We start from the raw sequence: 12,568 nt of genomic DNA on the forward strand, positions 1-12,568 counted from the left end.
TCACACTTGGTTTCAATGGCTGTTCATAATAATAATTAATAAATATACTATAATTATATTATTATTACTATTATTATTATGTTTCTTCAATTAAAAAGGACTACCTGTTATAGTCCACACTGGAGGCGTTCAAGATGAAGCTGGACGGCCATCTGTCAGGGATGCTTTGACTTGGATTCCTGCACTGAGCAGGGGGTTGGACTCAGTGGCCTTGTAGGCCCCTTCCAACCCTACTATTCTATGATTCTATGATTAACCAAATAATATTTTCTAGCAAGTTGCTGGACATGACTGTGTGTGTGTGTGTGTTTTCTTTTCAAATGGACCTTTTAATAATTCTGAATTAGGGTGACCAGATACTCCAAACAAAGTGATTGAAAGCTCATTTGTATTGTATAATCTTACAAGGTTGTACAATTTTAGGAGGGGGCATGACTGTGAGGGGATGTGGCTGTGACTATCATGAAGGGAGCCTGCACTTCTGAATTTGCCACTACACTACTGGAAACAAAGGCTTCACTATGGAAAAGTTCACTAGGAAAGCCAGTTAGTTGATAAAAATCCTATTTTTTGCTTGTGATGAATGAAAATGAATGGAAATATTTTGGAGTTCTAAGCAGTTAATAGTAAAACTAGCCCCAAGGCATTGGGGTCAAAGGAAGGAAACTGTCAAGGGTCAAGAGCCTTGTTTAGAAGCTAGAATGAATTAGAAATGCTGACAAAAGAGGAGCATTGAATATTATAATCTGCAATCCACATAGTTCATTGTTAAGAAACTGCTTTTCAAAGACCCTTTCTAAGCAAACTATTACTTGTGAACTCATGAAGAACAATCATATAAATATGAAACTCAGTGCCCATTAAGGTAAGAAGCTACCAACTCAGTGCATGGGAGACCATGCAGTGCATGTGATTAGGAGTGCAATGCAGAGTGCTTCATACAGTCACACTCTCTGGGCCAAGAGCCCAAATCTCCTGACCTTTGCCTGGCCAATGGAGGTGGGGTGGAGGAGAGGAACACAAAAGGGTCCCATGCCACCTCTCCCACCAGCAGTCTACTCTGCTGCCTCGTCTTCCCTACCCCATTTGCCACCCTAGCGCTGCTGCTCCTCTTCTTCCAGGTGAACTGCAGTTGGCCTGGGAGAAGAAAAAGAGGTGGAGCAGTGTGGTGGCAGCAACTGCAACAGGAAGAGAAGGAGGCCAAGTGGCACGCTGGTAGGAGCAGCAGCACGCCTGACTCCTTGAAAGCGACCCTGCTTTGGGGGCCTGGATTGTTCCAGCAGCAGGTGTGGCCAAGGCAGTGGCATGCTCCCCAGCACCAGACCTGGACTATCAACAGGCAGCAGCAGGCCTACCCATCCACATCCCAACTGGAGCTCGCTGACCAGTGGGAGGAACACCAGAAGTGGTGGCAGCAGCAGCAGCAGCAGCCCAACAGTGCACACAGCATTTCAGGTCAGCAGATGTGTGGTGGGCAGGAGCAGCAGCAGTTTCCCTGCTCTACATTCTTGACTCTTTGGAAATTGATGAAAACGTTAAGGTGAATGGCCCTCTGTAATCAGTAGCACTAGCCGAAAAATATTTCCTGCCATTATGGGACCGCAAGTAATTGTAGGTCCCTGACCAAGCTGTGCCTCACAGATGTTCTAAGTAAGACTTAAAGCTCATACCTCTCCTAGAGATTGCTTCAGCACAGCTGCCAAGGACAGGAGGAGAATTGGAAGAAGCATTTCTGGAGAAACAAAAACAGTTTCCAGATACAATTACAATGGCGTTCTCACCCTCCTCACTTTGTGGTGATCTTGATCATGGTTCAGGACTCGTACAATATCGCGCTCAAGCAGAGGTTATTTCAGTTCTGGCTGCCAGTGAAGAAGTCAAGTTGCCCTCTCTGAGAAACAGGGCAAGAACAGAGCAAACTATTTTAATTTATGATACCTGAGCTGTTAAAGTGAAGACTTTGCTAACTGGCAGAGACTATAATAACGTTTGCGATCGAACCTCTCTGTTGCTAGCCACTTTAGTTCGCTTAGTGGAAGAAAAACAGGATAGAGCAATTTAAAACATCTCAGTTTTGTTTAACTGCATGTAATATTAAACTTTGTCTGCCATACCTGAGCCACTTCACACATCACATTTTTGGTATGACTATATGGAAAAATCCAGTTAAAATTAATCATCTTACAGCGTCATCCTATGCATGTCTACTCAAAAATAATGCCATTGACTGGAATGGTACTCTCAGGTAAGCGTGTCTAGGATTACAGCCTGAAACTCCCACTGACTTCAGTGGGAGAGAGGGAAGCATGAGAGAGGGAAGTCTCTCCAAATGAAATAAGGGGGATTTAAAAGCTCTGAACTGCAGCTGAATTGTATCCAAGCTGTTTCAAATGTGTGACAAACACATGTTTGAAAGCATGTTGAGTGGATGCTGCGTTCCATCCCTAGGTTTGCCTCTGCATAATCTGTGAAGTTACACTTAGGGTGCAGTCCTATGCATGCTCAGACAGAAAAAAGTGCTACAATTCCCAGCATGCCCCAGCCAGTGTGGCTGAGGCATGCTGGGAGTTGTAGGACTTTTACTGTCTAAAGATGGGTAGCACTGCACCCTTAATGACCCAATCCTATAAGCAGCTATGTTTTACTTCCAAATGTATTTGCATTTTATGTTCTCATTGCAGAAATTGGTTTCTCCAGGTTCATAATCTGGATGGTTTGGGTAGATTACAGCTGCATCCTTCTCAGGTATCCACTTTACCATTATCTGTAAACTCCAGCCTTGAGGGCCCAAACTCACATTCAAATAGCTAAAGAATGAAAAATGGTTTAAACAATGTTTTAGCATGCATTACATGGGCACCAAGGGGACTGATGTTTATTTCAAATTTGATTATTAAATGTTTATTTAAGCTGATGCAACTATTTCCATTAATACATTGATGTAATAATACATCTAATTTTCTGCTGGCTTTTGCATGCACTTTTGTAGCAATTATTCCAGAGAAGAGGGGGTACTGTTGGCAGGTGGGTTGTCTGCCTGGTTGAGCAGTATTCATTTTGTTCTGGAGGGGTTTGCACTCCCCCTGAAAGATCAGGTGTACAGCTTGGGGGTGCTCCTGGGCCAGCACTGTCACTTGGGGCACAGGTGGCCTCAGTGGACAGGAGTGCCTTTTATCAGCCTAGGCTGATATACCAGCTGTTAATCTGGTTCTAAACAGGTGAAATGACGTTGCTAACAAAGAGTGAAGATGGCTAATTTGATCTGGAATGGTTGAATGACCTGAGTGAGGGTTTGGGGGAGACCTACAAGAAGAACCCCTAAAAGGCCCCAGACTCATATTTAAGAATCAGTTTTATATTCCAGACTCTTGACCCCTGGGCAAGAAGACCTTGAAGTTTTGATTATATGCTGATTATATGCTGACTGATGTAATTTCACTAACTGAGACTCTAACTAAGATTTTGCAGGACTGTCTTTGAAGAAAGGAAAAAAATGCAGCTGTCTTTACAAGCAGCTTCACAGAGCTTGTTCAAGGCCGTGGTGTGCTGGCAGAGTGTATGAGTGAGATGAACAGAAGAACTGAGCATGCTCAGATGCCTACTAAGAGGTAGGAAAGTACTGTTTTGACATCTCGTGGTGTACACCTGCTGATAAGAGAATGCCCTTACTCAACACTAATTGGGTGGGGGAAGCTGTAGCCCTGAGCACAAGCAACAACTGGGTGGATATGACCAAAGATGGCCAAAGATGACCGTGAGTTCAAAGAAGATGTACCAGAGAGAAATGCGTCAGTCAAGATAACTGCCCAGATGGCAGACTCTGGGCCACGTTTTGAAATGTTTCAAAGTAACCTCTTTGTAATGGTGCCAGATATGTTCCCCAAACACGTGAGGTTGTGGTAGACAGATGAGACGCCTTACTCCTGATTGGTGAGCAAGTCGTCTAGCCACACGCACCCCATTTTGACTGGAAGATGGTTGTCTCATTACTCATTGAGGCCCCACCATTGACCAGAGCAAGTGTATAAAAGCCATGAGAGCTCATTTCTGCTACTGTTCCTGCCGCTGTTCCTGCTGCTCCTACTTCACTTCCCTCTTCTGCCTTGTCACCAGACCCAAGGATCTGGGTAACTATAGACCTCTTTAGAATCTTAGACTTTGGAACTTAAGAGTATTTTCTGAAAGTAGAACTTAGAATTATTTCTGAGCTTGGGACTGGGAGTTATTTCTGACGATGGATATGGAATTATTTCCAAGTCTTGGGTTTTTCCTTTTACTCTAACTTCTACTTCTATTCTTCACATGCCTACAGTGATGCTTTAGCATAGCTTTTATATTCAAGTAAGGCGCAGGAGGAAGAAACGGGAGAGTTAACACTTACGTTTTAGTTAAGTTTAGTTTTGTTTTAGTTTGGTTTAGCTTTAAACCGCAAGTAGTAAACACGAGAAAGCTGGAAAGAGGAGTCATAACAATGTTAGAAGCTCAAGCTGTTATCTTATTAGCCAAATTCATAGTACCAGCTTTGACAATTGCAATTCTTTTAGGGCGCAATCCTATCCAGATAGGCGACAGCCTCCAAACTCGGAGGCAACTGCCTATCCAAAGCAGGGCAGGAGAAGCACCGAGGGGATCATTCCCTCTGCACTTCTCCTGCCCTGCATTTTTGGCTAGACAGCTGATTGCAGCTGTCTAGCCATGGGAGGGCTGAGCAGGGAAGGAGGCAGCTGTACGACACACTGGATGTGTCATACAGGCATTTCCGCCCTCCCCGTCCCGGAACGCCCCCCGGAACGCCCCTTTTCAGCCGTTCTGTGCTCCTCTTGTGAGTGTGGAGGACGGGACTGATCAGCGCTGCCTCAGAGGCAGCAGGAAGTGGGGGGGGGGTCGCGGGCTCCAAGGTCGGTTCCTGGGAAACCAGATATCCTATGGCCGTCTATCCACTGTCTAGCAGCCATAGGATTGCTCCCTCCATTAATCTTATGTTTTTGTTGCATTCTCTTTCCCTGTAATTATAGAGAAAGTTTCTAACATTCATATAACCACCATGCCACTTTCTTTATATTTTGGATTTTTCTGAAATAAAACCTTAAATAGATTTCAATTTACAATTTTGTCTGTAGTGATGTTTGTCTGTTGGGATTAGCTTGGTTACCCACCAGGGTGCTTCAGACCCGTTTGGTGCAGGTTCTGAGGTTAAGCAGGACCGAATTTACACCAGCCGTGACTCTTTCTGGGCAGAGCTAGCCTGGGGGCAGTTATCCACACTCTGATAATCTCCTGGTAAGATTACTGTAATGTGTTTTGCATAGGCTACCTCTGAAGATGGCTTAGAAACCTCCGTTAGCTCAAACTAAAGCTGCTAGGCTACTAACCTGGACTGGTAGATATGATAATGTGATGATCATATGATGCCAGTGCTTCATCAGATGCATTGGCTTCCAGTCCAATTCCATGCCCAATTCAAAGTGTTGGTGTAGATGTTTAAAGCCCCAAATGGCTTGGGACTAGAATATCTAAAGGAACATCTCCTCCTGTATGTACCTGCTCAGACCCTTAGGTCCAGGAGCCCCTGCAGAAGGACATTAGATAGGCGACTACAAAAGAGAGGGGTCTTTTCCCATTTATGGAATACCGTCCCAGGGGAGGCTCACCTGGTGCCTATGTGACGGTCTTTTGGGCATCAGGTGAAGCCCTTTCTTTTTTCCCAGGCATTCTTTAGTTTAGTTTTTAGTTTTTATGGTTGTTTCTATATATGTGCTGTGCTACTTTGTTTTGTATTGTGTTCTTTTTGCTTTCATGCTGTATTTTAATTTTTTAGCTTTTGTAATCCACCCAGAGAATGTTTGTTATTGGGTAGCTGAAAAATATAATGAATAAATAAATATTCCCTAATTTTATTTTAGCAAGTCTTCCAGGTACTAACATAAGTATCGTATCCCTCTTTATTAATTCAAAGTATGGAAATTTACCTCTTTTGTTGTACTTTGGCAGTTCAATTCCAACATGATTACTTAAGAAGTAAATTCCCTTAGATGTATCAGGGTGCGAGCATGTGGGGCCCGTCTACATGGGAGGTTGCATCTTTAGATGCTGCACTGGAGAATTAGGGATTTTAGCTTCTTGCAACAGTGCGCACATTGGGGAAAGGGAGAAAGCTCTAATTCTGTTGCAGTTTGCTGGAATGGAATTGTGAATTAGTTACTCTCCATTCATAATAATGTAGTAACAGATTGCAGCCTAGAAATGGGCTGGCAAACCAGCTTCTCTCATTGGTTGAGCAGCCCCTGCCAGGCTGATGATATTCAGTTCTACTCCCCCCACCCAACCAGGAAGTATTGTCCTTTCATGTGTGACCCATGAAAACCGGATTTTAAAGGTATGGTACACTCGGCTTTTCTTGCTTTGTGTGTCCCCTGAAAGACCAAAGCCAATTCCATGAAAAAATCTGGATAATCCTCCAACATGCTTCTCATTCTGTTGTCATGAAGATCCCCCCATGCACATACTGGAGAACATGACTGTGCCTTCAAAATCCCCTCATGCATTTGGAGATGAGGCACTTGTGGCCTCTCCCTGTTCAGATGGTTCAGATGGGAGAGAGGGGCAGCCAAAAGGAACAAAACAGGAATGAATAGGAGAAGTCACCTTCCAGTGCCTTGGGGGGACTATACAGACATGGGCCAGCGATCTGAGTTGCAAGCTGGCAACACTAAATTCCATTTCATTCAAGAGAGTAATCCCAGTAAGGTGGCACAAGTATGCAAGCACATTATTGAGTTGGCTCACAAATATTTATTGCCAACTACCAGAAAAAGAATAAAGAAAATCTCTGGACTAAATGAACAGCATATCGCACTTACAAAAAGAGAGAGAGAGAAAAATCAATATAATGGTCTTCAATTGCCAATATTTAGCTTTCTCTACAGTATTCCTAGTGACTTTGGAATAATTGGTGTGAAGACAGCATTCTCTACATTAACAGAATCCTCAAGGCATTTTAGCATTATTCCCAATAACATCTCCTCTGTACTACTTCAGGGGAGTTTGACTTCAGTAGGACAACTCCCATTACAAACCATTTAAAACATAATACTAAAGAAATGTTTTACAAATATGACCCATTAATTTCAATTAAACTTCTATTTGCAAGCGTTTAGGTACTAAAAGATTGCTGTGAATTTCTGCCACCTGTAGAACAAAATAATCCATACTTGCTTTGTCAAGTTGTTTAGGGAGTCATCCCATCTGGATCAACGGTCGCCTCTGATCCCGGGGATGATCCACCTATCCAGTGCAGGGTGGGAGGGGTGGTGAGGAGTGGATGTCCTCCGTGCTCCCACAACTTTTTCACGGCTAGACAGCCGATTTTGGCTGTGTAGCCTCAGGACCTCGGAGCACAGGAAGGGGCAACTGGACGACGCATAGGAAGTGTCATGTCGGCACTTCCGACCGCCCAGGCCCGCCCCCAGGGACACCCCATTTCCCCTGCTCCACGCTGCTCGTCGGAGCATGGAGCGTGGGGCCGATCTGGGGCAGCGTGGGAGGGGGTGGAGATCGGTTCTCCAGGAACCAACCTCGGAGTGCGGGCTCCAAGGTTGGCTCCTGGGAACCGACCAACCTATGGCTGTCTAGCCGCTGACTAGCAGCCATAGGATTGTGCCCTTAATCATCTGGGGAAACAACCCAACAGGACAGTATTTACTGGTTTATTTTAAGGGTTTATATCCCACCTTATGCATAACCCTCACATAATAATAAATACATCACATAATACAATTGAAATAATACCAAATAAAGTAGCAGGTAAGGACAGCCATAGTGAGCTGGTGACTAAATCCCCATAAAACAGCAATCAATCCATGAAAAGGGGAAAGGGCACTTATCATAAAGCAATCAAATGCCATTAAAGTTTGAGGTAAATGGATGGAATTCACCTGGCAGCAAAAAGTTAAAAAGAAGGAGCCAGATGAACATGCTTTGCAAGGAAGCTCTATCATTTGGGTGCCACCACAGTAGATGCCATCCCTCCAGCAGCTGTCCACCTAACCTCCAGTCTCTAGTAGAATGGATGGGGTAGCCTACAGTCAACAGATTTTCTCTGTTAGCACAGAATTTAAAAGAGATTTTGTATATGTGAAATATGTTTTATTATATTTGAACTATATATACCGAAAGCCATTAGGCAGGAGACATCTGTATGGAATGTTAGCCGTTGCTTTAGCAAGCAGGATTTTTGTCAAAACAAAAGGCTTTTCTACATTACCTTTCCCAGTGTAGTCCTTTCTGTTTCTTCTGAAGGGCTACAGTACTAAGACTTAAATTGCACTGAAGAGGTGTATATATGGGAACACATCTTGCTTTGTAAATGAGTGGGAACACATCTTGCTTTGTAAATGAGTGGGAACACATCCTGCTTTGTACATGAGTGGGAACACGTCCTGCTTTGTAAACGAGTGCCAAATTTGTACAGGTAACAGAATCACCAACTCAATGTGAACAGTTAACAATACCTGTCAGCAATAACTTGAATTGGAGGAAAGATGGTGATGTACTATGTATGCTAGTATGTAGCCTTAAAGTAACTCAGTGTTATAATTACACTTCACGCGAGGCATCATGAACTGTAACAGAACTTTATTTGATGTGAGGGATATTCTTAAACAACTAAGAAGATAATTCTTAGGTGCACAAACACGCTGCGGTAGGTCCACAGGCCTCAGCTCACACCCTACTTAGTAAAGACTACACTAGACCCTGAAACAACCAAAGCCAACTCTTAACAAATAGTAATCCTTTTATCATATATTCCATACACCACACAGAGAAGAAAGCACTAACACATTAAGCATGTGAAGAGTTTTGCTTACTGCTGATGTAATGTGTCTCTTCTTCCTTCTGGTAGGTTACAACCAACTGGATGGGAGAAGTCAGGCAATTGGGGCAGACAGCCAAAAGCATTTCTTCCTGAAGGGAGGCATCCTCCTCTTGTTTTGAGAGGCACACAATAGCCTTCTATGATACTAGGACCTCTCTGGGAGTTGTTGGTGCGTCTGCCAAGGTTGCCTAAGTGAACTGCAAAAGTGGGAAGGAAAAGAGCAAGGGGCTTTTGAGTTGTCATAAGAGACAGAAAGCACGTTTCCATCTAGAGAGAAGGGATCCTGGAAGACCTGATTGCCTCTTTGAGCTGAGTATGCTGCTGACATCACATTACAAAGATAATTCTATATAGAAGACTCCTCTCTTTTAATGCTCAGTGTTTTCATGTATTTGCCAGACTCTTTAAACAACTTCAAGGAGGCTTTTTAAATTGGAGACCAGACTGGCTGGTGTTAGTAAGGACCTGTTAAGAACGTCATATTGGACATTTTCTGGCATCATACTCTTACCATAACACTGACTTCACATGACTTTTCAGGAAAGGGTTCTCCATGTTCTAGAAAGACTTCCTTCATGTTTGGAATATTGATCAACACACTTTACAGAGTAGCAGTGAAGTCTATGGGGAGCATCTTTGGCACGAGGAGGAGAAACAGGTAGTAATTTAGGCTCATCAGTCTCTTTTAATGTGGTCATGTCTATAAAATCATAAATCAGTGGTGTTATATGTCAGCAGATGATGTAAATGTATATGTTGGTGATATAAACCAAATGATGTAGATTTTATGCCTGTTTAATGGTCATGGGCCCACTCTACATGGAAACGGAATGAGAAGCGCTTTTCTGTTATATCTGGATTTTCATAAAATCAGTGGCATATGCAGCAAGAAAAACAGAGTATGCACTACCTAAAACCCCACTTTCACGGGTCAAACAGCACTTGAAGCCACCATACTTCGGGGTTGAGTGGGAGGGGTCCAACAAGTAGAACTGAACATCATCAACTGCATAGGTGCTGCTAGCGAATGAGAGGGGCTTGCTCCCTGCCCCTTTCAATGCTCCCCTGCTCAGGAAAGTTTAATGGAAGAGATTAATTATGTCCCATAGTTTACCCTACACCTCTCCCCTTGCATTCACTAGGACTGCGAAGCAGCAATATTGAAGACCTGCTCCCTGCATTAGTTACTATAGCAGACTAATGCGACATTGCACAATTGTGAAATTACTGTGAATCAGCAGTATGCAAGCCCTGCTCCCCACATGAGTTACTGCCCCAGTACAAATGAATTCTTTTGCGCTAATGCGACATTGCACAATTGCGTGATTACAGAACGGTGAAGCAGCAGTGTTGTAGTGCAATGTAAAGAAAGGCCAGCAGCCAAATAGTACTACTGCATAATAGTGCTAAGTGGGAAGAGAAGCCTGTGTCCAAAATGGCTACTGTTGATTCAGGAAAAAAAGGAATGGGGGGAAAAAAACAAAGGGACAGCCCCACTCCTTTACCAGGTCACAGACACATACCCAGGCATGCCAAGTATGCAGGATTTGATTCAGGGGAATGGTGCACATAGCAGCAAAACTGCATGGGAGCTGCATTTAAGGAAAACAGATGCACTAAAAGGACTTTGGGAAAATACGCCTTTCTGAGAGGGAAGCTGCATGATTGCTGCAGCGTGTCAACCATGTCATGTGTCGTGAATGACCGTGATGTGCTCTTGCTCCACACTAAATCACCTGTGTAGATTGGGCCATGGAAAGGAATTAGATACTTTTGGACAAACAGGGGGGAAAATCCCCTACTGTGGTACACAGTGGTAGGGTGTGCATGATTAAAACTGGCTGCCAGTCCCAAATCTGAGCATAGTTATATAGCAGGAGAAGGAGTCTGGAAAGTTGGAAATGGAAACAGTTTCATTTTCACTTTTCCTTCCTCCTGAAACATCCCAGTATAATGCAGGGTGGGGTTCCCCCCACCCCAGCCCTAGTTTCCCCATCCAGAATTCTTACTATAACTTCTCAGGGCCCTGAGCAGGGCTACTTCCCTCTTCTCCCATACCCACCAGTTTCCTTTCCCTATTCTTTTTCTCAACCAATACCTCTACATTCTCAGTGTCCTGGAAGCTCACAGGTCCTTCTCGAGTTGTTTTGATTTGGGTTTTTTTTCTTTTCTTTTAATTTACAAACTTAGATACTTCTGCATACCTAAGGAGTACCCCTAGTATGCAGAAACTACTACCTTATTTGGGGATGGGCTGATTTACTTGCAAATGGATAAGCTCTGGATCACCTGAGCTCATTATTGGTATTGACAAATGGGACCTCTGACATCATGCTACAGTGTATCCTCACCTTCTAGCAGGAGCCATCCCTTCCTCCAAGATACTGTAAGGCAGGGGAGGCCAGAAAGTAACTCTCCAGATGTTTTGGATTTCAGCTCCCAGCTTTCCTGAACATTGGCCATGCTGGCAGAGATTTCTGAGAGTTAAAGCCCCAAACATCTGGAGATCTATCTTCTGCCCACCCCTGCTATAAGATGTTAGAGACTCAAGCAAGCAAATTCACTGACACCATTTCCCATTTTTCTTTTGCATCTGACACTCATTATTCCACGGCTCCTGGAGACCACTAAACATACTTCAGTCCTCATTGAGCTGGTTCGGGATGGGCAGGGGGAGATTGCTTCATTTAAAAAAAAATGTTTTATACTTCTGCATACTTCAGGGTTTACCCAAGTATGCTGAAACCTCATTTCTGTTTCTCAGTTACCCTGGCCACCTTCACACATTGGTTTTTTAGCAGGATCATTCTTCTTTAATCACTGGTTTTCATGGGAGCTTTAAATGACGATGCTGTTCCCCTGCTGCTATCTCACAACTTCCCCTCCCTTTTCCCGTGTTATCTGAGAATGGGGAAAACCTGGCATTGTCTGTGATTGCGATTGAAATCACCATTTCCCCCCTGTGTATTTCACCTTTAATGCTTGTCCCGCTTTGTGTGGGGGTGTTTCTGGGTGGTATTGAACACATAGACTTATATGCAAGATTCATGGCTCTATTTTTCATATAAGTCTATGGGCACATCCTGCCGATCATCTTTTTTTTTTTTTTTTAAGGCAATCAGCACGGAGGCGAATGGCTCCAGTTAAGCAAGCAGCCGAGAGCCATTCCGCACAGAATCCTCCTGGAGCGGAGGTAAGTGGGGCCGTCTTGCCGCAGATTCTGGAGCCATTTGGAATCCGGCCTCATTTGAATCCGCGGTGGATTTCTCTAACATCCCTAACTCCAGCACTATCTACTAGGCTATCTAGATGGCACGTGATATCCACAACCTTCACACCAGGCAGGCAGTTCACCATGCGGTCTACACACCCATCACAAACCCAACTGTCTGTGTGTCTAATGATCAAATCTCCCACTACCATGAGCCCCCCTCCCCCAGGAGGCACATCCTCGGTGCAAGAGGATATTTGTTCATCTTCCAAGGAATGGGTCCCTTCTAAAAGATCATTTCCCTCTTCCTCAGAATGACACCCTCCTTCCCCGAGACCCACATTCTTCATGTCAGCAGAGGAGCTGTCACCCTGGGAGTGGGACACAGCTACTAAGTCCCTGAAGGTCTCATCCACCAACCTCTCTGCCGCTCTGATCTTCTCCAGGTCAGCAACCTTGGCCTCAAGGGAACAAACTTGTTC

General features: G+C 44.1%; 1 protein-coding gene across 2 annotated transcripts in view; it reads right to left on the reverse strand.

Moving 5' to 3' along the window:
• Nucleotides 1-12,568, reverse strand: part of LOC146358886 (cysteine-rich venom protein DIS2-like) — a 50,809-nt gene that overhangs the window by 17,136 nt on the left and 21,105 nt on the right. Inside the window, exons 1-2 of one of the 2 annotated variants that reach the window (XM_084822586.1) lie at nt 8,868-9,072; nt 1,671-1,732 (exon numbers count right to left, since the gene is read on the reverse strand). In XM_084822586.1, the coding sequence (XP_084678712.1) occupies nt 1,671-1,732; nt 8,868-8,958 (153 nt within the window). In that variant the 5' untranslated portion in view covers nt 8,959-9,072. Of the gene's footprint in view, nt 1-1,670; nt 1,733-8,867; nt 9,073-12,568 lie in introns of those variants that run through there. The other variant, XM_084822595.1, reaches the window with a different exon arrangement.

Source organism: Heloderma suspectum, chromosome 1, assembly GCF_057233095.1.
Source record: "Heloderma suspectum isolate Gila_16-S chromosome 1, 16-S_ref, whole genome shotgun sequence".
NCBI lineage: Eukaryota > Metazoa > Chordata > Lepidosauria > Squamata > Helodermatidae > Heloderma > Heloderma suspectum.